We start from the raw sequence: 23,918 nt of genomic DNA on the forward strand, positions 1-23,918 counted from the left end.
AAGGATCCTGGAGCATGAGTCAGGAAATATGGATTCTAGTCCCTGCCCTGCCTTTCCTCGGGGGTTTGTGCCCTACAGGCCAGAGCCTTAGGGTGCCCTTCCAGGGACCTCCCAGCTCCAGCAGTCTGGGTGGCTATGAGCTGTGGCCTCCAAGCCCAGCTTGAAGCCCTGTCTGAGAGACAATTTTTCAACTGAAAGGTCTTCCCCCTCATCCCCTCCCCCTCTTCCCCCTTTCTTCCACTTACCATTACCCAAACAAAAGCTGGCCCTGGCCTGGATCAAATGCAAAGAAATCTTTATTTGACTCCCAGCCACCAAGTGCACCATTTCTGATCTCTCCCAGCCCCATACATTTTAGTCTAAATCCATCTGTGCTCAGGCCCTTCCTGAGGAGCCCTGAATGCTTCTTGGCTGGGGCTTGAAGGACCAGCAGCTGGAGCTTTCCCAAAAGGCCTGGAGAGAAGGCACTGTCACAGATGAGATCACTGGCCTGTCCCCTCCTGCCCAACCTTCCCAGGTGCAGTGACCACCAGGGAAGAGGGAGGGTTTCTAAGTTGAGCCAATGGGGTAGACTCTTGTCTGTCTGGAGGGTTCAGATAGACTCCATGGCCTCTGCTCCACCCCAGTACCTCCTCCCCCATCACAGTCTCTGGGAGGGTTGACCTCTCCTAACTTTACTTCTAACAGGAGGTAGAGAAGGGGGCCTCCCTGGTCCTCCCCCTGATCACTCCCTCATTGCTCAAAGTGCTCCAGTGGGTAATGCTCCCCATATGTCTGCAGGTGGCGGGTTAAGGCTTCCTGCTGCTTCTGGAGCTGGGCTGGCATCTCTTGGTACACGTCTGAGAAGATGAAACCAACTGGGGGCTTCAGCTTTCTCTCAGCCTCTTCAAAGGCCTCCATCACCTTCTCCACATTGGGTCCGGGGAGAGAGAAGAGACAATTTATTAACTGCCACCCTAGGGGTAAAGTATGCTCTGTGACCTGAGGCTGGCATTTCCAGTAGAGGGGCTCAAGCTAGGAGGGGATCAAGGAAGACTTGAGGTCAAGGTGTCAAGGCACAGGACATACAGAAGCCATGACCAGGGGTCAAGATTGGCCCAAGCAGAGTGTGCAGGGGACAGTCCTGTGAGGTAAGGCAGTATCTGGCAGGAAGACCTTGAATGCCAGCATCAGTAGCGGACTTCTTAGGCACATGTGGGAGGATTGGTTTCCCTACAGAAAGGATCATACGTGCTCAATGGTCAATTTTGCAGGACAGAAAAAGCTGTCTGCCTTACAGGGTCACATATTCAGAGCTGGAAGGGATGTAAGAGCCTAACCTTCTACTTTGCAGGGAGAAAGGGGGAGACATGGAGCCCTGAGCGCTAGGTTTGTCTTTGTGATCCGTATCCTCTCTGGGCCTCAGTTTTCCCATGTTGGATATGCCCCCATGAGGGATATGGGCCTTAAGGGCGTCTAAAAGCCAGGACACCAGGATGTTCAGAAGTGGCTAACCCCACACCTGGCCTCAGCTGCCCTACCATCCCTGACTTTGGGTAAACATTATTTTTCTTAGTTGACTCCACATTAATCTGACTGTGGTTGGAACACCAGCAGGGGGGGGGCTGAGTTCAGGTTAGTGCAGCCTCCCATCATCCAATTTCCCTGCGGCAGAAGGATGATGACTGACCCATTTTATGGAGGAGCAGACTCCTAGCCTTGTGCTGGTCACATGACTAATCCTGGGGTAGGGTGAATCCAGGGGGGGCCCCAAAGTGTACAAGGCTTTAGCTACCCTTGTACTGCCCAAATCAGCCACCAAAGGCAAGTTTAGAACCAGGACCTTGGGGTCAGGCAGTGCAGGGCCCAAAGATCACAGAAGCTGAGGGCTGGCCAGGCAGGGCTGAGCCCTGGCCTCACTGAGCCTTGCTTTCTTCTATAAAATGGCAGTAGCCATACCCTTTTCTGTCCTGCTGGGTTCTTGGGGCACCCCCACCTCCTTCACGGCTCCCTCATTGTGTATCTGGCACCCCTTGGGGGCCCTGGGCTCCCACCTTCTTCCTAGACTGCTTCCGCCAGGCCTTCTCCTGCTCCTCATCCCACCAGCCTCGGCTCAGCATGTAGTGGCGCAGCCGGGAGATGGGGTGGTCTTGCTTGTCCCAGTAATTCACCTCGTCCACAGAGCGATAAGCTGAGCTGTCATCGCTGGTGCTATGGTGGCCGATCCTACGGAAGGGACAGAGCTGGGGGGAGGGAGGCAGGGGAGGGCAAGGATAGGGGAAGGAACCATCCAGGAGATGCCCAGCTAGAGGGGTCTGGGAGGGGGAGCCCAACCGCACCTGTAGGTCATGGCCTCAATGAGGAAGGGCTGATTCTCGGCCACTGCCCGCCGCCGGGCCTCTCTGGTGGCATTGTACACCGCAAACACGTCATTACCGTCCACTCGGATGGACATGATGCCGTAGCCAGGGCCTCGGGCCGCTGTGGAGAAGGGCCCAGTCAGCTCCAGGGGAGAGCTTTCTTTCTACCTTCAAATGAGAATCACCAAGAGCCCTGGGGCCCATCCTAACCCTTGGTGCCCACCCAGTGATCAGGGCCAAAGCCAGAGAGAGGGATTAAAAAGATGTAGGGTAGCCAGGCAAGGCAGCCAGAACCCTGGGTGAAGGGAAAGGGTAGCTCCGTCAGGGTTCTGCTTCACATGATTAGAAAGGAGAGGCCTGCCAGAGCTGAGGGAACACGGGGTCTGACCACTCAGACCAACAGGCCAAGGTTGGGGTCCTAGGCCAGAGAGGCTCAAAATCAGGAGGCCTAAGTCCTGCTCTGCAGGTGTGCCTAGTGTGTGGGAGAGATGCCTCAGGGCAGGAAGGAATAAAGAGGGGGAGCCAGCCCTGCCATACCGATGCCATCACCCCGATACTGCTCCGAGGTGGGTGTGGAGATAGCATAGCCATTGTTGCGGCAGAAGAAGATGATGGGGCACTCCAAGGTGGCAGCAAAGTTGAAGCCTGCGTGGGCATCGCCCTCACTGGCTGCTCCCTCCCCAAAGTAGCAGATCACTGCCTTGTTGGAATTGGCCCTCTTGGCTGCATAGGCTGCTCCAACCGCTGCGAGACAGAAGGGAGAGACAGTGAAGGGCCCCTCATCTGGTCTGCCCCACACCCCCATTTCTGAAAGAGGAGGAAGGAGGCCCTGAAAAGGAAGGGGTCAAGTTCCCCATTCCTGCTGCCATGCCTCAGGCAGAGCAAGGCCAGCCAAGAACCTTGGAGAACCTTCAAGAACCAAAGCCCGCTCACTCCTGCTCTGCGGAGGGCAGGGGGGAGGGGGGCATCTATTTTGTTCACTGGCAGTAGAGGTGTACAGAGCTCCCCCAACAGCAGCACTCACCCTGAGGGATCTGTGTGGCCAGGGGGGAGGAGATGGTAACAAAGTTCCGTTCCTTGCAGCCGTAGTGGACGGGCATCTGGCGCCCCTTGCTGGGGTCGCCTGAGTTGCCATAGCACTGGGACATGAACAGATTCAGGGGGTAGCCTCGGTACATCAGCACTCCTGGTGGGGAAGGAGGATATAGATCTGGCCACATCTGGGAGGTGGAGGCAGCTCTTAGATGTCACCACCATTCCCACTCATAAGAATGTCTTTTCCTGATTTCCCTCTGAGGACACTGTTTGGGGTCCGCATGGACCCATCAGCTCTGCCCAGTTCATATCTCTATCATGCTCTTTATGTAGCCAAATGCACGCAGCTGGCACTCAATGACCAGTGCCCCAAGAAGGCATCTAAAACCCATATGACAGAGACTGACAATGCCCAGATCACGTCTTTTTCTACTTGGTGGAAGGTAGTTTTGTGGTTTAACCGGAGCATGGCTCTGACTGGCTTTTGGCACAGCAGACCAGCTTAGAGGGTGCTGCCTGGGACAGAAAGATGACTAGATCCTGCTGGAAGTAAAATCAGGGACTGCTAAAGCTGGCAAACACTGACCCTGACGATCAGAACATTGATCCTCCAAAATAGGAGCCCTGGAATTACCCCTGCTCCCTAAACTGGACATGCCATCTCCATACATTCTCCCACTGTGCTTCGTGCCTGGAATGGCCTCTCTCTTCATCTCTGACTATGGAATCCTTATTTTGCTTTGAGGACTGGCTGAAATGACACCTCTGCCATGCGGCCTTCTCTGATACTCCCAGCAGCTGGCATGCCCTCCCTCCCACCTCTTGCCTGGTGGCAGAGTGGACAGAAAGAAACCTTGGAAGCGGGAAGCCCTGGGTCTGACACAATACTCTGGGCAGCTGAGACTGGAAGTAAGAGGAGGTGCCAGCTTCCCTTGGTGAAGTAGGAAATCTCAGGCCCCACTCTGTCCCTTTATTGAACATCCAGGTAATCTGTCAGGGCCCCCAAGTAGAATAAAGGCTGCTTGGGGGAAGAGGGAGGGATACCATTTCAGCATCAACTGACTTGGCATCCCCAGTGTCCAGTATATGGCCTTGCTTAATGATCTTAAGGACTACCCTCCCTCCTCATTTACAGGTGGGGAGACTGAAGCCCAGAGGGGAGGGATTGTTCAGTCCCACCTGGGTCAGGGTTAAAGCCAAAAGCTCCAGGCCCACTGGAAGCTCCCTGCCAGGGGAGAATCAAGCTACAGTTTTAAAAGGGCTGCCCAAGAAGTGTGTGGGTGGGGGTGGGGGTGGGGCAGCCACTCCAGGAGAGCTATTCCCATTGGAGATTCAAGCAACAGAAGCAAGTTGGAAGGAGGGATCTGTCAGGCCCCAGGAGTTTATTATTACAAAGTTTGTTATTCAGGCTGATCAAAGGCAAATTCATAGCGGGTATGCTTTCCCTGAGCCCAGCAAAGGAAGAAAGCTGGTCCCCTGCATCAAGGAGGCTGGAGAGCCCGCCTCAGAGCTAGGGAGATCCGCACGGACACCTTCTCCTCTCCTTGCCCAGTGGGGGCTGATCTTGAGGAGTCTTCTGGCTCCCTCCCTCCTGCTGCAGTCTGCACCCACTTTCTCTGGCTGCCTCTGCCCTACAGGTCCTGGATAGGCAGCACCTGGAGCACTGGGAAGGACCATGATAGGCTCATATGGTCTTCCTTCTTTCTGCCCAACTACCCTGGCTCCAGCTTTAGGCCCCAGCTCATGTGGGTAGAGGACATACCTGCCTCCCGATACTGCCCAAACACCAAGTCTGTGTCATCCAGGGCGGCTGCACTGCCCACGTGAGTGCCCTCCTCCCCATAGTTGGTCATGTAAAAGGAGATCCGGCCCTGCATGGAGGAAGGGGAAAAGAATAAAAGGAGGGCCCAAATAGAACATTGTCAGAGAAAGTGGGGAACCTCCCCATCCTTCTACACACAGCTTTCATTTTTCCCTCTCTGGCTGCACCAGCCCACCAGTCACTGCTCCTTTAAGCTCTGACTCTGAGCCAGACACTGTGCTGGGCCCCAGAGATCCAGAGGGTCGGACATTTTCTCTGGAATCCCCCATAGCCCCAGCACTGAGCAGTCACCTTTCCATAATGGGGGCTACTGTCTTAGCCACCCATTGTCAGCCTCCAGAAGAGGACCTCAGGCAGCCCGGGGTTTCTTGTCCCACTTGGGTCTCAGACTGACTCCTGTCCTTTTTTCCCCTTTAAGACATTCTCTCCTCTTCCCCTACCCTCTAAGGCAGGCTCCCAGAAGTCAGCTTTCTGAGTACCTGCATCTTGAGGCTACAGGCTTCAGTCTGCCCTGCCAGGGTCTCTTCCCCAAGCTCCAAGGGCTCCCATGACTCTTTTGACCCCAGGAATGGCCTTGGGGGGAGTGTGTCTAACTGTGGTTCCCCTTCCCAGAGGGCTGGACCCCACTTACCTGCCTCTGGGACTCATAAAGGATTCGGTCCATGGTGTTGAGAAGGGTCATACTTTTGTACAGCTTCAGGACCACCTCCGGAGGCAGCTGAGGACAGAGCAAGCGGAAGGGTGTGGTTGGTGGCAGAGGGCTTGGGGGAAAGGCTTAGGGGGCCATGAGACCCCTGCAAGGTCATCACCTGAGGGTCCTCGCTGGCATTGATGATCTGTCCTTGGCGATCCATAACCCGGTAAACGGGGATGCCAGAAATGACATTGGGTTTTATGAAGTCTAGCTTATCCACAAACTCAGCAGAGGCTCCAGGGAACTGGGGTTTTTCATCCAGGGATGAGAAATCTTCCTGCTGCCAATGGGCGGCCTGAGAAGAAGGGAGGACAAATGTGTCAGAAGGGTGGGGCCCCCACAAGCACCTCCCTCAAATATCAGCAAAAACCTCTTGTGCTTCTGCAAGGAGTGAGCTCTGTCAGGCATGCTGCTGAAGGGGCCTCCTCTCCACTGACACACTGGCCCAGTCACCCTCTGAGGTCCCTCCCAGGCTGCAGCCCTGCTCACATCTTGCCTCCCAAAAGAGGCAATACCCACTGGAGTTTCCTGCCCAGTTAGTTAGGGAGCTGGCAGCCATCCCTGGCAATGCCCTTTTGTGCGCCCAGCAGAACTGGTCACACAGGTGTGGCTCTATGGGGAAGAAGCCTGCCCTCAGGAAGCTTATTTGGGAGTTTGGCCTCCAGCCACCCAGGACAAGTAGAGACAAGGCCTAGAGGCCTTCAGAACTGATAGATCAGTTTTCCACAAAAGGCAGATGGGTGCCAGGGCATGGGTGTGTCCTGGCGGGAATACTAGATTTAGAGAGAAGCAGGCTTTAATCCTGGTTCTGCCAATTAACAGCTAGTGACCCTCCCAATAACCCCAGAGGGGAGGGGCTATAATCCCCATTCAACAGGTGAGGAAACGAGGCAGGCAGAAGCAAAGTAACATGTCTGGGATCATGAAGCTTGTGTGTGAGGCTGAATTACCAGGCCCAGGGCACCAACCACCGTACCACCAGCTGCCTCACTTCTCCCCAGGGGACTGTGGTCAATCCTTACAACTTCCTTGGACCTCTGTTTCCTTATTTATAAAGTTAAACAGGTGGAGTCCCAGGAGGTTTTTAAGAGTTTAGGGATGCAGTGGGTAGAATGCTGAGCCCAGATTCAGGAAGCCCTGAGTTCAAATCCAGCCTGATCTGTTTGCTAGCTGTATAACTTTAAGTCACTTACGTTGTCTGCCTCAGTTTCCTCAACTGTAAAGAGGGGATAATTATATTACTTCCCTACCAGGGTTGGTACAGGGAAGACCAAATGGGATTTAGCATACAGCAGACGCTTCATGAATTCTTATTTCCTTCCTTCTTGCTCTAAACAACAACCCTGGGAGGAAGATCCTATTATCACCACCAGTGGCCCAGCCGGTCTTCTAGCCTGCCTTCCAGCCTGCCCTCCTCTGCCCTTCTCTTTCACACCCCCATGCCTCGATGCCCTTAGGCAGAAACATTCTTTTATTACATGTGTAACTGCAGTGCTCAGCACATGGGAAATGCTTGATAATTTCCCAAATGGAAGGTGGTGAGGGTAGGCCCAGTCTGGCCCAGACAGACACTCCCTCAGAGACACAACTCTGGTCAACTGGCTCCTGCCCAGCCTTGCCCCTGCCAGGCACTTTACAATGGTCTTCCCTAAAGCTGCCTCCCAATGCATAGCCAGGGACCTTCTTCAGGCCCTCAAACACAGCAAACTCGTCCCCACTGGTTGGTTTTGTTGTTGGGTTCTGGTATCAGCAACACTGGCACCAGCACATGGCCCACCTAGTCTGGTCTCTGCCTTCAGAGTACATTTCCATCCATCACCTCAGTATATCCTCAGGCCTTTCCAATGCCAGGGCAGAGCTTGCACTGGATTCAAAGGGACAAATGGCATCTCTGTGTATGGCTTTAAAGTTTGTAAAACTCCTGACACATATCGTCTGATCTCATCTTTACAACAATCTATTTTATAAATGAGGAAACTGAGGCTCAGAATGAAGTGACTTGTTCACAACCAACTGAAGGTCAAAGGCTTCATGTTTTTGTGGTAACAGAGGGTATTCAAAGGATGAGAAAGAAGGTGCCTGTGCCAAGAGAAAGAGTTACCAGAGACAACTGGCCAGGACAATGGAAGACTGCAGATTGTGGGTGGCCTGAGAGCAGCCAGAGGCTCTAGGTGCTGACTGAGACCCTGGGGCTGGATGGGCACAGACAGAATGTCACCACTCCATCAGCTCCCCTCATCCTGCCCTGACAGTTACCGCCACTGCCCACAGGGACACATTCTATTCGTGTGTGTGTGTGTGTGTGTGTGTGTGTGTGTGTGTGAGCATCATGGGAAGGTCTCTTAAAGAGGTCTCTTTCCTCCCCAGTCCCAGTGAGTATGACTAGCCTCCCTTACCTGGACATAGATACTTGAGTGTGCACACTCACACCTCCCTAGCCAACCTCTAGTTCACACACACACAATCACTGGGAATCGGGGTAGAGACTGAAGCACAGTAAGGGCCCATGCCTAGCCCAGCCCCCACCCCATGGAAGCTCCTGGTCCCCCCACTTCTCGGTGATGCCTGTCCCATGAGCTGAGGGGATGAGGAAACTCCAGTTAAGATTCCTATACTGCTTTTAGGCTTACAAAGGACTATCTCATGTTTTTAAAATTCACTTTATCGATCTGCGGATCTTAAAAATGCAAGAAGGAGTTGATCTCAAAGGTCTCAAAGATAAAGGGACCTAAGGAAAAAAGTCCATAAATGACTCAGTCTCACAGATGGACTATCTTTGTACTGAGACTACCTTGGGTCAGGGGCTGAATCTTGTGGCTTTGGTCCCCTGGAAGGACTGGGCCAACTTCAGGAGGCTGACCCAAACCCAACAGACACTGTCAGCCCCATTCTCCCACCCCCCTCTGACTTACCCAGCCTCTGATCACTATAGACACAGCCTAAAGACCCCAAAGAAGCCCCTCTCCCCAACTCTGCCAGGGGTTTACCAGCCCAGGAGGCTCAGAAAGACTATGACCCGGCCAGCAAGGGGAGGAGGTAGCAGTGGACTCAGTCCCCGCCCCCATGATGCTGGTCGGGGGCCACCAAGCCCTCCCTCCCTTTCCAGCCCAGAAAGAGCCCCGCCACCAAGGAACCAGAAAGACCAGAACAGGAACAGCGCCTGGGGACAGACGGTTGGGAAACGAGACCAGGTGACCTTCCCCCGCCCAGGGGGCCCGGCCTCCCTCCCGCCCCCTGGCCCGGCCAATGAGCAGCAGGCACCTGGTCCCTGCCCAGCTCCCGCACAAACAAGTGGAGGCATCCCCACTGAGCTGGGAGCAGACCTTCTCGCTGCCAGGCTGACCCTGCCCTGGTCCTCCGGCAGTCCTGGGGCCCTCTGCCCCAGTCCTGCTTCCCAGGAGGGCCAGGGCTCCCCGGGGCCAGCCCCCTGCCCCTCCCCCGCACCACAGAAAGTCCGCAGGAGCCCCTTCATTCTACACTGGGCCCAGAGACAAGAGGTGTCCCGCCGAAGGTCACCCAGGTGGGGGGCAGGACTGCAGGGAGTTGGGGAATCCTCCCCAGCCTTTCGGGTCTCCCTGCTCCCCCCTCTCCTGGGGGGGTCTCCCCATCCCTCTCTCAGGGGCTCCCGAGGGGAGGGGTCTCTTTCTCTTTCCTGGCGCTCCCCTCGGGGTCCGGGGGCGGGAGCACTCACGGATCCCGCCAATCCGCGAGGGCCCCGCCGGGCCAAGGCCAGCCCCCCTCGCAGGGCCCAGGCTCGTGCCGCCGCCGCCGCCATCTTGACTGAAGCCGTTAACCGTCTCGCTCCGCGACCGCCACCCAGGTTCTCTCCGGGGCCGGCAAGTCCATCGCCTAAAAAGCTGTCCACGCCCACGGCCCCACGTGAGCCGGCCCCGCCTCCAAGCCACCCGGGACGGCCCGCGAGGGAGGCAGCCCCGGTCCGCCACTCCCCCTTAGCTCTGTCCCTCGCCTCAGAGGCCTCGGAGGCGGCGGCGCCTTCAGGCGGAAGTGCGGCCAGCCCTCTGAGCCCGGGTCCTGGTGCGCGCCCCGCCCCTTCACCTCCCCGGGGCTGGGATACGACCGCGGGCCATTTTGATTCCGCCTCCTCTCTCCAGCGACCTAATAGTTCCCTCTGGCCTAGGTCGGGGGCGGGGCTGAGGGAAAACGTGGAATCCAGCCTTTACAAACAAACTTCGCGCAAGCGCGTCGCGATTATGGCTCACGCGCCCTCTTCCGCCAGTCCAGAGGAGGTGGGGAGGGAGGTTGAAATAAGCCGAAACCACGTGCTCAAACAAACAAACTGCTTGCGCATGCTCCCCAAGACCTTCAGGCATGCGCCCTGGCCATCCCGGAAGTAGTTTTGTACTGGCCGGCCTTCACGTGGATTGAGATGGAGACGGAGTTCGCCCCTAGCGCCGGACCCGAAGCGGATCCAAGTTCGCGGGGTTCCGGCTGCAGCCTCCGGCATTTCGCCTGCGAACAGAACCTGCTCTCCCGACCCGATGGCTCCGCCTCTTTCCTGCAGGGTAAGGTGCCATCCTTCCGAACCTTTGCTTCCGGGTAAATACCCGTTTCCGGCTAAATACTCGGGCCCACCGTGAGGGATGGGGGGGGGCCACCATTCCTCAGTAAATTATAAGCACTTTTCCTCCTTCTGGAGGCGAATGCACTTTCAGCACAAGAGAGGGGCAGGTACCCCATTTACTCCCCGCACGTGGGTCAGTAGGTGCCCGTATAAATAGCGATCTCCAACGGGCCGGGGCGGGATCAGGGCTGTTGGTAAAATGCGCCCTTTGGGGGCCTCCCGTTGTCCTCCTTGTCCGGGGCCTGCCCACTTCGGGGTGCACGGGACAAGCTCCCGGACCAGTGAGGCCCCGCCCCCCGCCCCGCGCAGCCTCGTGTTGTGGCCTCGGGCTTCGCTCGGAGAGGCCTGGCGGGGCGGGTCTCCAGCCTCCGTCCCCACCCCCGAGGCCTCCCCTGCTGGCTGGAGGTAAGGAAACCCGCAGGGAGTGGGGAGCCGCGGGCTTCAGTGGAAAAGGCCCGAGTTCTCATCCCGCCTCTGACACGGACTGGCCGGTGGAACGAACCCCTTCCGGTCTTAGTTTCTTTATCTGTCAGGTGGGGGTCATAATAACATTTATGTAACGGGGTTGTTGTCAGGAGCCAACGGGAAACTTGGGAAGTGCACGTCAGCCCTCCGTAGCTCTTATCTTGTCCTTCCCAACTCTCTTCTCGCCCCCATTTGGGTTTTTCCTGGAAGAGATACTGGGGTGGTTGGCCACTTCCTTCCCCATGTCCTCATTTTACAGATGAGGAAACTGAGGCAGCCTTGCCCAGGGTAAGTGTCTGAGGCCAGGTTGAACTCAGGAAGATGAGTCTTGACTTCAGGTGGTGTCACCGGAAGCCTTAGCTGTCATCAAGGGCGTCTCATATAGAGGGAGGTGGGGGTGCTCCCGGAGCCAATGCCTCTTCCTCCTCTGCACCCCTCTCTGCAGGTGACACCTCGGTCCTCGTTGGAGTCTATGGTCCGGCAGAGGTCAAAGTCAGTAAGGAGATCTTCAACAAAGCCACCCTGGAGGTGATTCTGAAGCCCAAAATAGGGCTGCCTGGTGAGCAGGGAAGGGGGTGGGACGCCTCCCCCATCGCCAGAAGCAGACTGAGGGAGCAGCTGATGTTACAGGGATGTTGTCCGGGGCTGCTTGTGTGGTAGCCTAGAGCCGGGGGCAGAGAAGAGATCACCTGCTGGTGATCAGGGGATGGTGAAAACAGACTGGAGCATGGATCCAGCATGGTGAGAAATAGGAAGAGTTCAGAAGCCTGGGAAGACTTCCAGGAACTGATGCAAAGACCAGGCAGGCAGAGCTGGGAACAGGATAGGCCGCAGTGAAACGGGAAGGAACCGAAAGGTGCTCTGTAATCCTCTTCTGTAAACACTGCCCAGCTGTGACTTCCTAGAGAAGAGGTGTGCCTTCCTCCTGTGTTTGTAAAGATGAAGGAAAGAAAGCTTTTATTTTGTAAAATTTCTATTTTTTCCATGTAAAGATAATTTTCAGCATTCACTTTTGTAAGATCTTGAGTTCCAAATTTTTTTCTCCCTCCCTTCCCTCCGCCTTTCCCCAAGATGGCGAGCAGTCTGATACAGGGTGTACATGTGCAAACACGTGAAACATATTTCCACATTAGTCATGTTATGAAAGAAGAATCAGAACAAAAGGGAAAAAACATGAGAAAGAAAAAAAACAAAAAGAAAAGAGTCTGCTTTGATCTGCATTCAGGCTCCACAGATCTTTTCTCTGGATGTGCATCATGTTTTTCATTATGAGTCTTTTGGAGTTGTGTTAGGTCGTCATGTTGCTGAGAAGCACCAAGTCTGTTATAGATGCTGTTACTGGGCACTGTTCTGCCCATTTCACTCAGCATCAGTTCATATAAATCTTTCAGATTTTTCTGAAATCTGCCTGCTTATCATTTCTTATGAACCGGTATTGTTCCATTACATTCATATTCTGTAACTTGTTCAGCCATTGTGCAGTGGATGGGCATCGTCTCAATCTCCACAAAAAGAGCTGCTATCAATATTTTTGTACATGTGGGTCCTTTCCCCTTTTTTATGATCCCTTTGGGTTACATACCTAGTAGTGGTATTGCTGGATCAAAGAGTCACAGTTTTATAACCATTTGGGCATAGTTCCAAATGTCTCTCCAGAATGGTTGGGTCGGTTCACAAATCCACCAACAATGCATTAGTGTTCTGGTTTTCCCACATCTTCTCCAACATTTATCATTTTCTTGTTTTGTCATGTTGGCCAGTCTGATAGGTGTGAGGCAGTACCTCAGAGTTGTTTTAATTTTCATTTCCCTAATCAAGGGTGATTTGGAGCATTTTTCCATATGGCTCTAGATAATTTTAATTCATCTGAAAACTGTCTTCATATATTTTGACCATTTCTCAAGTCGGGAATGATTTGTATTCTTATAAATTTGACTCTGTTCTCCATATATTTTAGAAATGAGGCCTTTTTCAGAGACACTGGCTGTAGAAATTGTTTCCCAAGCTTTCTGATTTCCTACCAATCTTAGTTGCATTGATTTTGTTGGTGCAAAACCTTTTTAATTTAATGCAATCAAAATTATCTATTTCGCATTTATCATATTTAGCATTAATGTTCTCTATCTCTTGTTTAGTCATAAATTCTTCCGTTCTCTGAGTGGTAAACTATTCCTTGCTCTCCTAATCTGCTTATATGTATAAATCATGTACCCATTTTGACCTTATCTTGGTATACAGCAGAAAATGTCTGTCTCTGCCTAGTTTCTGCAGTTTTCCCGGCAGTTTTTCCCAAATAGTGAGCTCTCATCCCAAAAGCTGGAGTCGATTAATATAGTTATTGATCACTTGTTTTGTGTACCTAACCTATTCCACTGATCCACCGTTGTTTCTTAGGCAGTACTGAGTAGTTTTGATGATTGCTGCTTCCCTTAGATCGGGTACAGCTAAGCCACCTTCCCTTGCATTTCTCTTCATTAATTCCCTTGATATTCTTGACCTTTTGTTCTTCCAGATGAATTTTATTTTTTTCTAGCTCTATCAAGTAATTTTTTGGTATTTTGATTGATATGGCACTGAATAAGTAAACTCATTTATGTAGAATCGTCATTTTTATTGTAATAGCTCAGCCTACGCATGAGCAGCTGATATTTTTCCAGATATTTAGATCTGACTTATTTGTGTGAAAAGAGTTTTGTAATTATTTTCATATGGTTCCTGAGTTTGTCTTGGCAGGTAGAATCTCAGATATTTTATAGTGTCTACAGTTGTTTTAAATGGAATTTCTCTTTCTATCTTTTACGTCTCTGAGCTTTGGTAGTAGTATATAGAAATGTTGATGATTTATGTGAATTTATTTTATATCCTGCAACTTTGTTAAATTTGTTTATCATTTCAAGTCGTTTTTTACCTGATTTTCTAAGCACGCCATCAATATCATCTGCAAGGAGTGATGGCTTTGTTTCTTCTTTGCGTATTCTAATTCCTTCAATCTCATTTTCTTCTTTTATTGCTAGAGCCAATATTTCTAGCACAATATTAAATAACAGTGGTGATCATGGGCATCCTTGTTTCCCCCTGATCTTACTGGGAATGCTTCTAGCTTATTCCCATTACTTATGATTCTTGCTGATGGTTTTAGATAGATGTTACTTCTCATTTTAAGGAAAACTCCATTTATTCCTATGTTCTCTAGTGTTTTTAATAGGAGTGGATGCTGTATTTTGTCAAAAGCTGAAAAAGCTTTTATTAAGTTAGGGGTGTGTGTGTGTGTTTCTCATGTGGAGGACACTTGGGGAGGTGGGGCCAGGGAGGGGTGTTTTGATCTGAGAAGTCACAACGATGACAGTAATGACTAACATTTACACAGCATTTTAAGGTTCACAAAACACTTTACAGGTAATTCATTTGGTCCTCACAACAGCCCTGGGAGATAGGTACTGTACTATATTTTCAGGTGAGGAAACTGAGGCAGAGTGAATCAGTCAGTTGGCCAGCATCACACAGCCTGTTAACATCTGAGGTTGCAGTAGAGCTTGGGTCTTCCTGACTCCAGGCCCAGTGATCTAAGGCCTGGAGTTGTAGGGCAGTTGACATCTTTTCCACCAGTAGTAGTGTTGGTTTGATTACTATTTCCAGAACAAAAGGTAGAAAGCAGGGGCAGCCAGTGGTTCTCAGAAAGATGGTAGAGGAGGCTCACTTTGGCTCCCCGTCCTCGAAGGTGGGCGACTGGGGTTAGGGAACACTGGAAACACTGTCAGGCTTGGTTGGTACGTTGACTAGCTTTGCTGACCTACATTTTTTTTTGTTGTTTTTAAAATTTCTTATTACAAGGGATGGTTTGCTGAATGAGAGGGGAAGCATGTATTCCCAAAGTAAGAGTAATTATAAAATCAATAGATATTAGAAGGAAAAAAAAAGAAGGAAATCAGGAAAGGTGGGTTGGAATTAGAAGGTCAGGGGCCTAGAACTCCAGGCTAAGCAGTGTGTCATTTTTCTTTTAAACAATAGGGAACAACTGAAGGCTTTTAAATGTGTGTGTGTGTGTGTGTGTGTGTGTGTGTGTGTGTGTGTGTGTGCTCTTGTTGATGTATTTCTTTGTTTTGTTAATTTTTTTCCAATTACATGTCGCTGCTTAACATTTATTCTTTTAAATTTTGAGTTCCAGTTTCTCCCCCTCCCTGAGAAGGCAAGCGGTTTGATATGTTTATACATGTAAAGTGACACAAAACATGTTCCACATGAGTCAAGTGAAGACTTCTAAGGAGAAGGGTGTCCTGGTCAGATCTGTGCCACACTGTGGGGAGGCAGTATAAAGAGCAGACTTGCTCGGGGTCTGTGGTAGCTCTGCTGTTTACTCCTACCCTCCCAGTCTGTGAAGGGGAGGTAATGCTTGGGACATCTGTCCCTCCAGTAAACAGGTTTTTCAGTCCGTAAAGCATTATATAAGTTTGAGTCATTTAATTAGGACAGATATAAGAGAGTTTAGGGTGGCTAGGTGGTACAGTGGATGGAGCACCAGGCCTGGAGTCAGGAGGATCTGAGTTCAAATCTGGCCTCAGACACTTCCTAGCTGTGTGACCCTGGGCAAGTCACTTTACCCTGTTTGCCTTAGTTTCCTCTTCTGTAAAATGAACTGGAGAAGGAAATGGCAAACCACCCACTGTCTTTGCTGAGAAAACCCCATGTGGGGTCATGAAGAGTCCAAGGGACTGATTGACTAAACAGACAAACAAAGGGATGGTAGATGTTGTAGTGAGTGGGATCAGGAGAACTCATCTTCCTGAGTTCAAGCACTAATACGATGACCTTGGGCAAGTCACGTAACCTGTGCTTAATCCACTGGAGAAAGAAATGGCAAATCATTGCAGTAAAATTTGCCAAGAAAACCCATTGATGGTGTTGGTTTGGTGCATGAGCTCCGAAAGGGTCGGACCTGACTGAACAACATTGGATGTGGATGTACAGATTTTTTAAGGAAAACTCCATTTATTCCTATGCTCTCTAGTGTTTTTAATAGGAATGGGTATTGTATTTTGTCAAAAGCTGAAAAGGCTTTTTTAAGTAAGGGGTGTGTCTGTGTGTGTCTGTCTCTGTCTCTGTCTCTGTGTGTGTGTGTAGTAAAGGCACTGCAGAGAAAGGACTTTTTCCAGAAGTCCAGGACCAGGATGGCTGGAGGACTGGGCCTGGTCAGAGGGAGCTCAGAGTTCTGACCATAGCCTCAGGCAGCAGTGAAGGAACCAGCTTCCCAGTGGGTGGATAGGTGGATAGGGATGAGGGGTGGACAGACCCAGATGAAGAGGAGGGTGCTTGAAGACTGAAGTTGGATGCATAAGAGGAGCTCAGTTTTCTCCATAGGTTGTTTCAAGGTCATCTACCAATGTGTCTCTATCTGCATCCCTGGGTACTTCTCCCACCACCCTTTTAAGCTTCTCTGGTTCTCCTCTCCCAGAACCTGGGGACCTCCCAGAAGGCTGCTGAGTGTACCCCTGTAACCACTTCATCCAAGGGGGAGGGGATTTTTGGTCACACTCCTGCATCTCCAGACTCCTGCCCCGCCCCCTCTCAGTATTTGCCAGGGTGGTAGATGGCCAGCTGGGGAGTTCCCTGGACTGGTGTCCAGTGGCTTCAGCCAATGAGGGCTTGGCTTGGCCTTTTGACAGTTGTGGGTGTTTCCTCTGCTGTAAAATGAGGGAGTGGGTAAGGAGGGGGTATGTCAGGACCCTTGAGGAGGCCCAGGCTGAGTTCCAGTTGTTTCTTCCTCCCTCCCAGGAGTAGCAGAGAAAAGCAGGGAGCGGCTGATCCGGAACACATGTGAAGCTGTTGTGCTGGGTACCCTGCACCCCCGAACCTCCATCACCATTATACTGCAGATTGTCAGCGATGCCGGCTCTGTATCCTTTGCCCTGACCACCTCTCTCTTCTTCCCCAGGCCAGGATCCTGAATACTTGGCCTTTCTTCTTCCCGATTTCTGGCATAGTTTGGGGCCGACTTTCCAACCTTTCTGGGGGGCAGATTCCCCAGTCATAAAAAATGATCGGCAAACTCCATAGGAGGCAGCAGTGGTAGGGAGGGGTCCCCAAAGTTGATACGTGGTCTTAAACTTCACCAAAAGAGCCATAGCTTCCAGGATTCCAAGCACCCTTTTTACCTGGTCAGAGCACAGGTGGGGGGATAGTGTTTAGGGTGGGGGCCAAGGTTTAGGAAGTATGAGGATAAGCTGGAAGGAAAGAGTCAGACCTCGAGGGGGACTGGAAGGCTCTGGGGGTGCCCAGCCTGGAGAAGAGAAGACTGGGAAGGGGGGCAGCCATACTCGGGTATCTGCAGGGCTGTCCTGAGTAGGAGGCTTAGCCTCTTCCTGCTTGGCCCCAGAGGGTAGAGGGGGGACCCCTGACTGGAAGCCTGGATATGTGAGAGGACAAAAGTAGGAGCTTCCTCAGGAGAAGGACCTCTCCGTGGGGTGGGAGGATCTCCCATCAAAGGACTATTGTTGGGAAGGGCATAGCAGGCCCTTTCATCCAGGAGACAGGCCCTAGGTCATGGCTGACCCCAGACCCTGTGACCCAGATTCATGTCCTGACCTTGCCTCTGCTTGATAAGTGACCTTAGCCCAATGTCTTTCCCTCCCTAAAGGGTTGGAGAGAGTTAGATTAGATAACTGTAAAGGCTTTCCCCAAACCACTGGTCTAGGATCCCCAGCCTGGATAAAAGCCCCAGTGGGACCTGGATCCCTCTTTACCCTGGACCTGCCTCCTTGACCCTGACCTTTGCCCAGCTTCTGGCCTGCTGCTTGAATGCAGCCTGCCTGGCCCTGGTGGATGCTGGTGTGCCCATGAGGGCATTGTTCTGTGGGGTCACTTGTGCTCTTGACCCAGATGGCAGCCTTGTCCTCGACCCCACAGCCAAGCAGGAGAAGGTAAGCACCGCCTTGGGTATGGGTCATAGGAATGAAGGGATGAATAAATGGTCACATGGAAGAGCATCCTTCTGCAGAGAGGGTGGAGAGGCCTAGGGCTTTGGCCCTGGAGGGTGGGCCTAAGTCCAGGGGTCCTCCACCAGACCTGCAGGTCCCTGGTGCATGACCAGTGGGAAATGGAGAAGAGCCCCTGCTTTGGGTTTCTTCTCATAATGTATGGGCAAGGGGTGTGAGGGAGTGGGGGGGTGTGTACATACGTGTGTGTGTGTGTGTGTGTGTGTGTGTGTGTGTGTGTGTGTGTGTACACATACAGACAGGCCCACACTGGGCCTGCCATTAGGGGTGGGAGGGTGGCCAGAGGCTTAATCCCTTCTGTCTTCCAGGAGGCTCGGGCCATCCTTACCTTTGCCCTGGACAGCACTGAACAGAAGCTGCTAATGTCCACCACCAAAGGACTGTACTCTGTGGCTGAGGTAACAACCTGCCAGGCCCTACAGGCCTCTGTGGTCCTGTGACTTTTTGGGGAGATCGGGAGGTCATTCGTGTCTGGATGAGGAAGTGAGCCTTCCCTAGATACTAAGTGACCAGAGCAGAGGCTTGCTGCTGGGACTTTGGTCCAGTCTGGCTACTGGATAACATCGTGGTCGGGATCTCCTTCTCTTTCTGGACCTAACCCAGCCTCTGCGCCTTCTTCCCAGTAGTCAGACTTGTTTTTCCCCAAGACCCAAGGCCCTTTTGGGGTCCCTCTCAGTGGGTGCCTCCATATTTGGCAGGGATCTCCCCAGGCCCTGCACCCCAGTCCTCCTGGGACACAGGGATCTGTGGTGCTTGGAGTGAAGCCACAGGCCATGGTGGGAGGGCTGACCTGGCTGCAGATGATGCCACTGCGCTTCCCAGCCCTGTAACCTTGGGTAACTCAAGCCCTGGGCTGAGGGATCTCTATCTAAGCACCCTCTGGTGCTTAGCAGCGTCCAGCCTCCACTGGTGGATGCTCTTAGTCGGGGGAGGTTTTTCCAGGCTCAGTTGACCTCTTGGTAGCCCCCCACCTCTGGTGGTTGCTGACCCCTGTTCCCCTCCTCCAGTTCCAGCAGTGTCTCGCCGCCGCCCAGCACGCTTCTCATCATATCTTCCGGTTCTACAGAGACTCTCTGCAGCGTCGATATTCCAAGAGCTGACCCACAGCCAGGCCTGCACTTCCCCCTGTCATGGGAAGGGGTCTCTGAGGTTCCCCCATGTTCCAGGGGACAGTGGAGATGCTGACTCCTTGGAGGCCTTGTGAATCTGTCTAAGACTTTGTCTATCCCTGCTGGGAGAGACTGGGGTGCTGTCTTGGCAGAGCCTGTGTGACCTGCACACCTCAGTTTCCCCATCAGTCATGTAGGGGTTTTGGACTCTCTGGCCTTCCAGGATCAGTCCAGCTCTGACCCTGTGACCCCATTGTTCCTGCCCAGAGGCTGGGATGCTGGAAATGGGACAGTGGCAAGCATTTATATGGCGCCTACTCTGTGTTAAGCACCATGCTAAGCATTCTACAGACATGGTCTCTTTAACCCTTACAACAGTCCTGGGGGGGAGGGGCTGTTGTTATCCCCAGATTAGATTTGAGGAAATTAAGGCAGGTGAAATGACTTGCCCAGGGTCACAGGAGGCTGGATTTGAGCCTGGTGGGACCACCCACCTGCTGGGCACTACAAAGACAAAGTGGACTTTTCTTGTCCTTTCCTGGGGGATAATTAAGGTCAAGGTCATTTGAGGAGGTGGAGAATGCTGACACTACTGGGCCCCTGCACAAGGTCCCAGAGGAGGAAGAAATAAAATTGGTTTTGGGCAGCTGGTTGTTTGTCTTTGGGTGCCCGGGTCCTGGCATACAGTAGGCATTCAATAAATGCTTGTGAACTGAAACAGTGCCTGAATTGAGCCTTGCAAGCGTTAAGGCAGAGGAAAGGAGTGAGTGCATTCCGGACACCAGGGCAGGCCTTGGGGGAGGCCAGCTGAGCCCCAGGAGTTTTGGCCTGGCCCTGCCCTTTTTGGGAGGGAGATAATGGCTGGGACCAGTCAGTCATCTAAGTGCTCTGTGGGTCCTTCCCAAGAACTAGGCTTGGGGGCCCCCCCCCCCCCCCCGTTCCCCCAACACAGACACACGAGAGTTTGCCTTCAGATGAATCCCAGGTTTAATTCTTTGTTTCTTCCTGGGTTGAGGGTAGGTGGGAAGGGGCTGTGTGGGGTGGGGCAGGTAGGGATGGGGAATGGGATGGGTGGAGGTGGAAAATAGGGTAGGTGGGGGTGGGGGTGAGGAATGGGGTAGGTGGGGGTGAGGATGGGGGTGGGAAATGGGCTAAATGGGGATGGGGAATGGGGTAGGTGGGGGTGGGGGGGAGGTCCTGGCTGCTGTCATGATTCAAGACCTCCCTGGCTCCACAGGTGTCTGAGCCTCTAGAGGGAATCCCCAGAGGTCAGGTAGGTGGCCAGTGTGACCAGGGCTGCAGTGTAGATGCAGACCCCCAAGCCAATGGCGAGGACAGCTAGCAGGAAAGCCCGACGGGCAGATGCCCCAGCTGCCCGAACATCCCCTGCTGCCCAGGCCTTGTTAGTCTGAGGGGACAAGATGGGAAGAGGACTGTGAGCCCTGCGCCCCAGAGACCTTTCCTCCCTGCTTCCCACCCACCCTCCTTCCCAATATTTGCTGACCTTCTGGGCAAGAGAGAAGGCTGCTATGCCCAAAGGCCAGAAGCAGCAGAGGATGGAGAAGACAGCCAGGCCCACGTAATCTCGAGAGAGCAGAGGGGTGAACTGGCCAACCCCCATCCCCTCATAGTCACTGTCACTGGACCAGCAATCCTGTGGAGGAAGGAGACGGTGTGTGTGTGGGGGAGCAGCTTGAACCCCTGCAAGGACCTGCCCAGAGCAGCCTTCTGGCCTCATTGTCCACCCCACTGCCACCCCCCACGCCTGGTCAGCAGAACCAAGAGAGGTGTGATGGGAGTAAGGTCTGACCCTCTGGACAAAGGTCCTCACAAAACACGTACTGTGTGCTAGGCACTGAGGGCACAAAACCCAGTGAAATCCCTCTCCTAGAGCTTATATTCTACTAGTGGAAGACAGTGAATAGCAGCCAGAGAAGAGTGATCTGGGGAGTCTTGGGGTGCCAAGGAGAGAGACTGGCTTAGTTGGGGTGGGGTGGAGGGGAGACCACCCTTCACTGAAGGGAAGTTGATAGTGTGATCCCTCCCTTCTACCAGGCAGTGCTCCCCTACCCCCATTCTAGCACTGGCCTTACGGGAAAGACGAACCCCAAGAAAAAATGGGGAGGGGCAGAGAAAAGTCTGCAGAGCAGGGCAGAGAAGCCGAGCCAGCCGCAGTCGAGGCCTGAAGGAGCAGCTGGAGACAAGCAAAAAGACAGCAAGGAGGGGGCTGAAAAGAGGGACAAAGCAAGGAGACTGCGGAGGGATGGAGCCAACACAGACGCAGTAAAGGCAGGGACGGCCCCAGAGGAGCAGGCGGGCATGGATGGATGGATGGATGGATGGGCACCAGCAGTGAGATCAGCAGAGACCAGGAGGCAATGCAGAGAGCCGTGGGCAGAAGCAGGGACAAAGGAGCCAGTAGCCCAGCTGCTTGAAGCTGCATCTGAATAGGGGTGCCTCAACACATCCCAACAGGTGGCCATCCAGCCTCTGCTTGAAGCCTTGCATGGACGGGGAGCTCACTAGCTCTTGAGGCAGAGAGATCCAGAGGAAACAGACTAAAAAATGCCCCAGGCATGAAAGCTGAGGGGGTCCTGTGATCCCTTCCATCCTGTCTGGGCTTTGAAGTCAAACCTACTGGGAGAATGGCAGACCCAGGTGCCCAGAGCCCTCTGCTGGCTCCTGTCAAATGCCTGCCCCAGCTCCTACCTCTAAATCAGGGTTCTTGGGCTCGAGCAGCCCCAAGCTGACAGTGGGCAGTGGCAGCATCTCCCTGACGACCTTCTCTTTGCGATGGGTCCGCTTTGGCCCTGGGGTTGAGCTGGGAGTCTTGGTGCTGGGGGCCTTGGTGCTGGGGGGCTTAGTGCTGGGGGGCTTGGTGCTGGGGGGCTCCATGACAGGGGATCCATCAGGTGGTGGCCCAAGCAAGGGCTGGTGCAAGTCCTGGGGACTGTCCATGGCCTGACTAGACCCCCTCGGGGGAGGGAACAAGAAGGAGGACTGTTAGAAATAGCAGATAAATGCAATCCTAGGACCCCAGATCCTCAATTACCCCAGGCTTTGCAGGGCTCACAGGATGCTTAGAGAACCTAGCACCTTCCCCCTCCCATTTTACAGGTTGGGAAATGGAGGCCCAGAAAGGGGTCTAAGGGTCGGAACCCGGTGTCCAGACTCCCAGTCCAGGTTTCTCTCCAGCCCACTCTCAAACGCCCCCCCCTCCCCCGCCATTACCTCATCATCCCCTCACACTAAGCCCCAGGGTTCTAGCATTCAAGGAAAGCTCTCTCGCCCCTCCCCCCACGCCGTGCCCCCAGCCTCACATATACGCTGGAGACCCAATGCTGCTACCCAGTGTTCAGCGTTTCCTACATCCCCACGGTCCCCTTCCCCCAAATCTGGGAAGCGACAGGAGACAGAGCCCTGGGGAGCCCCCCGCCACTGGGAGAAGGCGCTTGAGAAAACTCTCCCCCCGCGCCCCCCAACTTCCCACCCTCCCCCCGCGCCCCCCAACTTCCCACCCTCCCCCGCCCGCGGATGGTAAATGACAAGGACCTGTCCTGGGCTCTGCGGGGCGTCCCAGGGGCCCTCCCCTCCCACTGCTGCCCCACTCACCCGGGCCCTTCGGGACTGGGCAGCCCAGCCGCCTGAGTCTGCGGGTTCAGGGTGCCCAGGGCTGGGGGGCAAGGCCAGGAAGGACGGGACCGAGGCTGGTACTGCGGAGCTGAGATGGCTCGTCCGCTCGGGCTCTGGGCGCCTCGCTCTGCGCAGCTGCTCCCGCCGCCCCCGCCCGGAGCCCCAGGCGCCCAGGACCGCACTCCCCCTCCTCCCTCCACTCCCCCGCTCCCTCCCCTGGACCTGGAGAAGGCAGCTGTTGGGAGGGGAGCACAGGGGAGGGGGCCAGCCTGGATTCCCTACCTCGGAAGGCGGCAGGGAGGGTGGTCTCCTGTCACGAGGGTCCGCCCCTCACCATCCTGCACTATTTGCGCACACACGGCTCCCGCAGCCCCCCCCCCCCCATTTCCTCCAGGAATGCCTCCTATCTTCCTTGACCCCCAATACCCTCTTGTCGGCTAAACACTGCCAGCACCTCAGCATGAGTTCCCCTCCTCCTAAATGTGTCTGGACCCCCAGAAGTCTACCTCTCTCAAAAGCACTCCCAGCCCTCTTTCTGCGGGAAGGCCTCTAGCCATGGCCGGATCCCCAGGACCTGGCCTGCACTTGGGTGAATCCCACCCTCCATCACTGGTGCTGGCCAGCCTTGAGGGATCTGGGGGGCTGGGGTACTTTCTCCTGGGGATAGGGTATGAAATTCCCCTCCTGTGCCTGAAGGAGATGACCTTGGTTCCAGACTCAGATCTGCCTCTGCCTTCCTAGGTCACCTCAGGCAATGCCCTTCACCCCTCTGAGGCTGAGTACTATGAGGATATGGGACTTCCTCCCACACCTCTTCAGCCCTCACGCTCATGAAACATATTCATAGGATTGCAGGGTCTAAGGAAGCTTAGAAGCTAGTGCAACTTCATCATTTTACAAATGTGAAAACTGAATTCCCTAGAGGGGAATCACAGGGCCATCTATGTAGACAGAGCTGGAAAGGACCTCAGCGGTCATCCCAGGTCATCCAGTCTAACTCTGTTTTTCCCTGAAGGGTCCAAAGCCACACACACAGAGGTGGCATTCAAGCCCAGACCCTCTGAGCATGGTTCTTGGTGGATACCCGGCCCTAGGTCAAGCTCAGGTTCTTAGTTCCCAGACCTAGGGACACTCAGGGTGATAAGACAAGCACCCTCCAGGAGGTTACTCCTTGGAAAGCTACTAGAAAGGTTACTGCACAGGGATGGTGCATCCATCTAGGGAGTAGGAGGTTAGCACCAGTGTGGACT

The 23,918-nt window shown here is 53.6% G+C and overlaps 3 protein-coding genes across 5 annotated transcripts; 1 reads left to right on the plus strand and 2 right to left on the minus strand.

The window, feature by feature from the left end:
• Nucleotides 1-278: 278 nt before the first annotated feature.
• On the minus strand, nucleotides 279-10,236 carry BCKDHA (branched chain keto acid dehydrogenase E1 subunit alpha). Its single transcript, XM_072608172.1, is given in 11 exon segments — nucleotides 279-903; nucleotides 2,034-2,205; nucleotides 2,319-2,460; nucleotides 2,877-3,083; nucleotides 3,364-3,525; nucleotides 5,137-5,245; nucleotides 5,828-5,914; nucleotides 6,006-6,185; nucleotides 9,582-9,790; nucleotides 9,793-10,002; nucleotides 10,005-10,236. Coding segments are annotated over 11 exon segments (1,866 nt in total). The 5' UTR covers nucleotides 10,222-10,236; the 3' UTR covers nucleotides 279-732.
• On the plus strand, nucleotides 8,996-19,753 carry EXOSC5 (exosome component 5). The gene is made up of 7 exons (XM_072608175.1): nucleotides 8,996-9,081; nucleotides 10,210-10,413; nucleotides 11,383-11,496; nucleotides 16,707-16,828; nucleotides 17,711-17,851; nucleotides 18,235-18,324; nucleotides 18,934-19,753. Exons 2-7 carry the CDS (start codon nucleotides 10,278-10,280, stop codon nucleotides 19,024-19,026), a joined length of 696 nt encoding a protein of 231 aa, XP_072464276.1. The 5' UTR covers nucleotides 8,996-9,081; nucleotides 10,210-10,277; the 3' UTR covers nucleotides 19,027-19,753.
• Nucleotides 19,754-20,004: 251 nt separating this feature from the next.
• TMEM91 (transmembrane protein 91) lies at nucleotides 20,005-23,039 on the minus strand. 3 transcript variants are annotated; one of them, XM_072608180.1, is made up of 4 exons: nucleotides 22,951-23,039; nucleotides 21,745-22,009; nucleotides 20,540-20,689; nucleotides 20,005-20,443 (listed from the first exon to the last, which is right to left on the minus strand). In XM_072608180.1, the coding sequence occupies exons 2-4, from the start codon at nucleotides 21,991-21,993 to the stop codon at nucleotides 20,285-20,287; spliced, it is 558 nt and encodes a 185-aa protein (XP_072464281.1). In that variant the 5' UTR covers nucleotides 21,994-22,009; nucleotides 22,951-23,039; the 3' UTR covers nucleotides 20,005-20,284. The 3 variants fall into 3 exon arrangements, with proteins under 3 accessions (XP_072464281.1, XP_072464280.1, XP_072464282.1); XM_072608179.1 differs by having other exon boundaries at nucleotides 21,745-22,000; nucleotides 22,648-22,985; XM_072608181.1 differs by lacking the exon at nucleotides 22,951-23,039 and adding an exon at nucleotides 22,648-22,824.
• Between the last annotated feature and the right edge of the window lie 879 nt (nucleotides 23,040-23,918).

The sequence above is a fragment of the Notamacropus eugenii genome, chromosome 5, assembly GCF_028372415.1.
Source record: "Notamacropus eugenii isolate mMacEug1 chromosome 5, mMacEug1.pri_v2, whole genome shotgun sequence".
Classification (NCBI taxonomy): domain Eukaryota; kingdom Metazoa; phylum Chordata; class Mammalia; order Diprotodontia; family Macropodidae; genus Notamacropus; species Notamacropus eugenii.

What these genes read in the sequence shown, in the direction of transcription:
- EXOSC5 (XM_072608175.1), top strand. Translation starts at nt 10,278, where the DNA reads ATGGAGACGGAGTTCGCCCCTAGCGCCGGACCCGAAGCGGATCCAAGT. An exon ending in CTCCGCCTCTTTCCTGCAGG is followed by an intron (nt 10,414 to 11,382) that starts GTAAGGTGCCAT and finishes CCCTCTCTGCAG; the next exon opens with GTGACACCTCGGTCCTCGTT. An exon ending in GACTGTACTCTGTGGCTGAG is followed by an intron (nt 18,325 to 18,933) that starts GTAACAACCTGC and finishes CCCCTCCTCCAG; the next exon opens with TTCCAGCAGTGTCTCGCCGC.
- TMEM91 (XM_072608180.1), bottom strand. Translation starts at nt 21,993, where the DNA reads ATGGACAGTCCCCAGGACTTGCACCAGCCCTTGCTTGGGCCACCACCT. An exon ending in CCAAGAACCCTGATTTAGAG is followed by an intron (nt 20,690 to 21,744) that starts GTAGGAGCTGGG and finishes CTTCCTCCACAG; the next exon opens with GATTGCTGGTCCAGTGACAG. An exon ending in CCTTCTCTCTTGCCCAGAAG is followed by an intron (nt 20,444 to 20,539) that starts GTCAGCAAATAT and finishes TTGTCCCCTCAG; the next exon opens with ACTAACAAGGCCTGGGCAGC.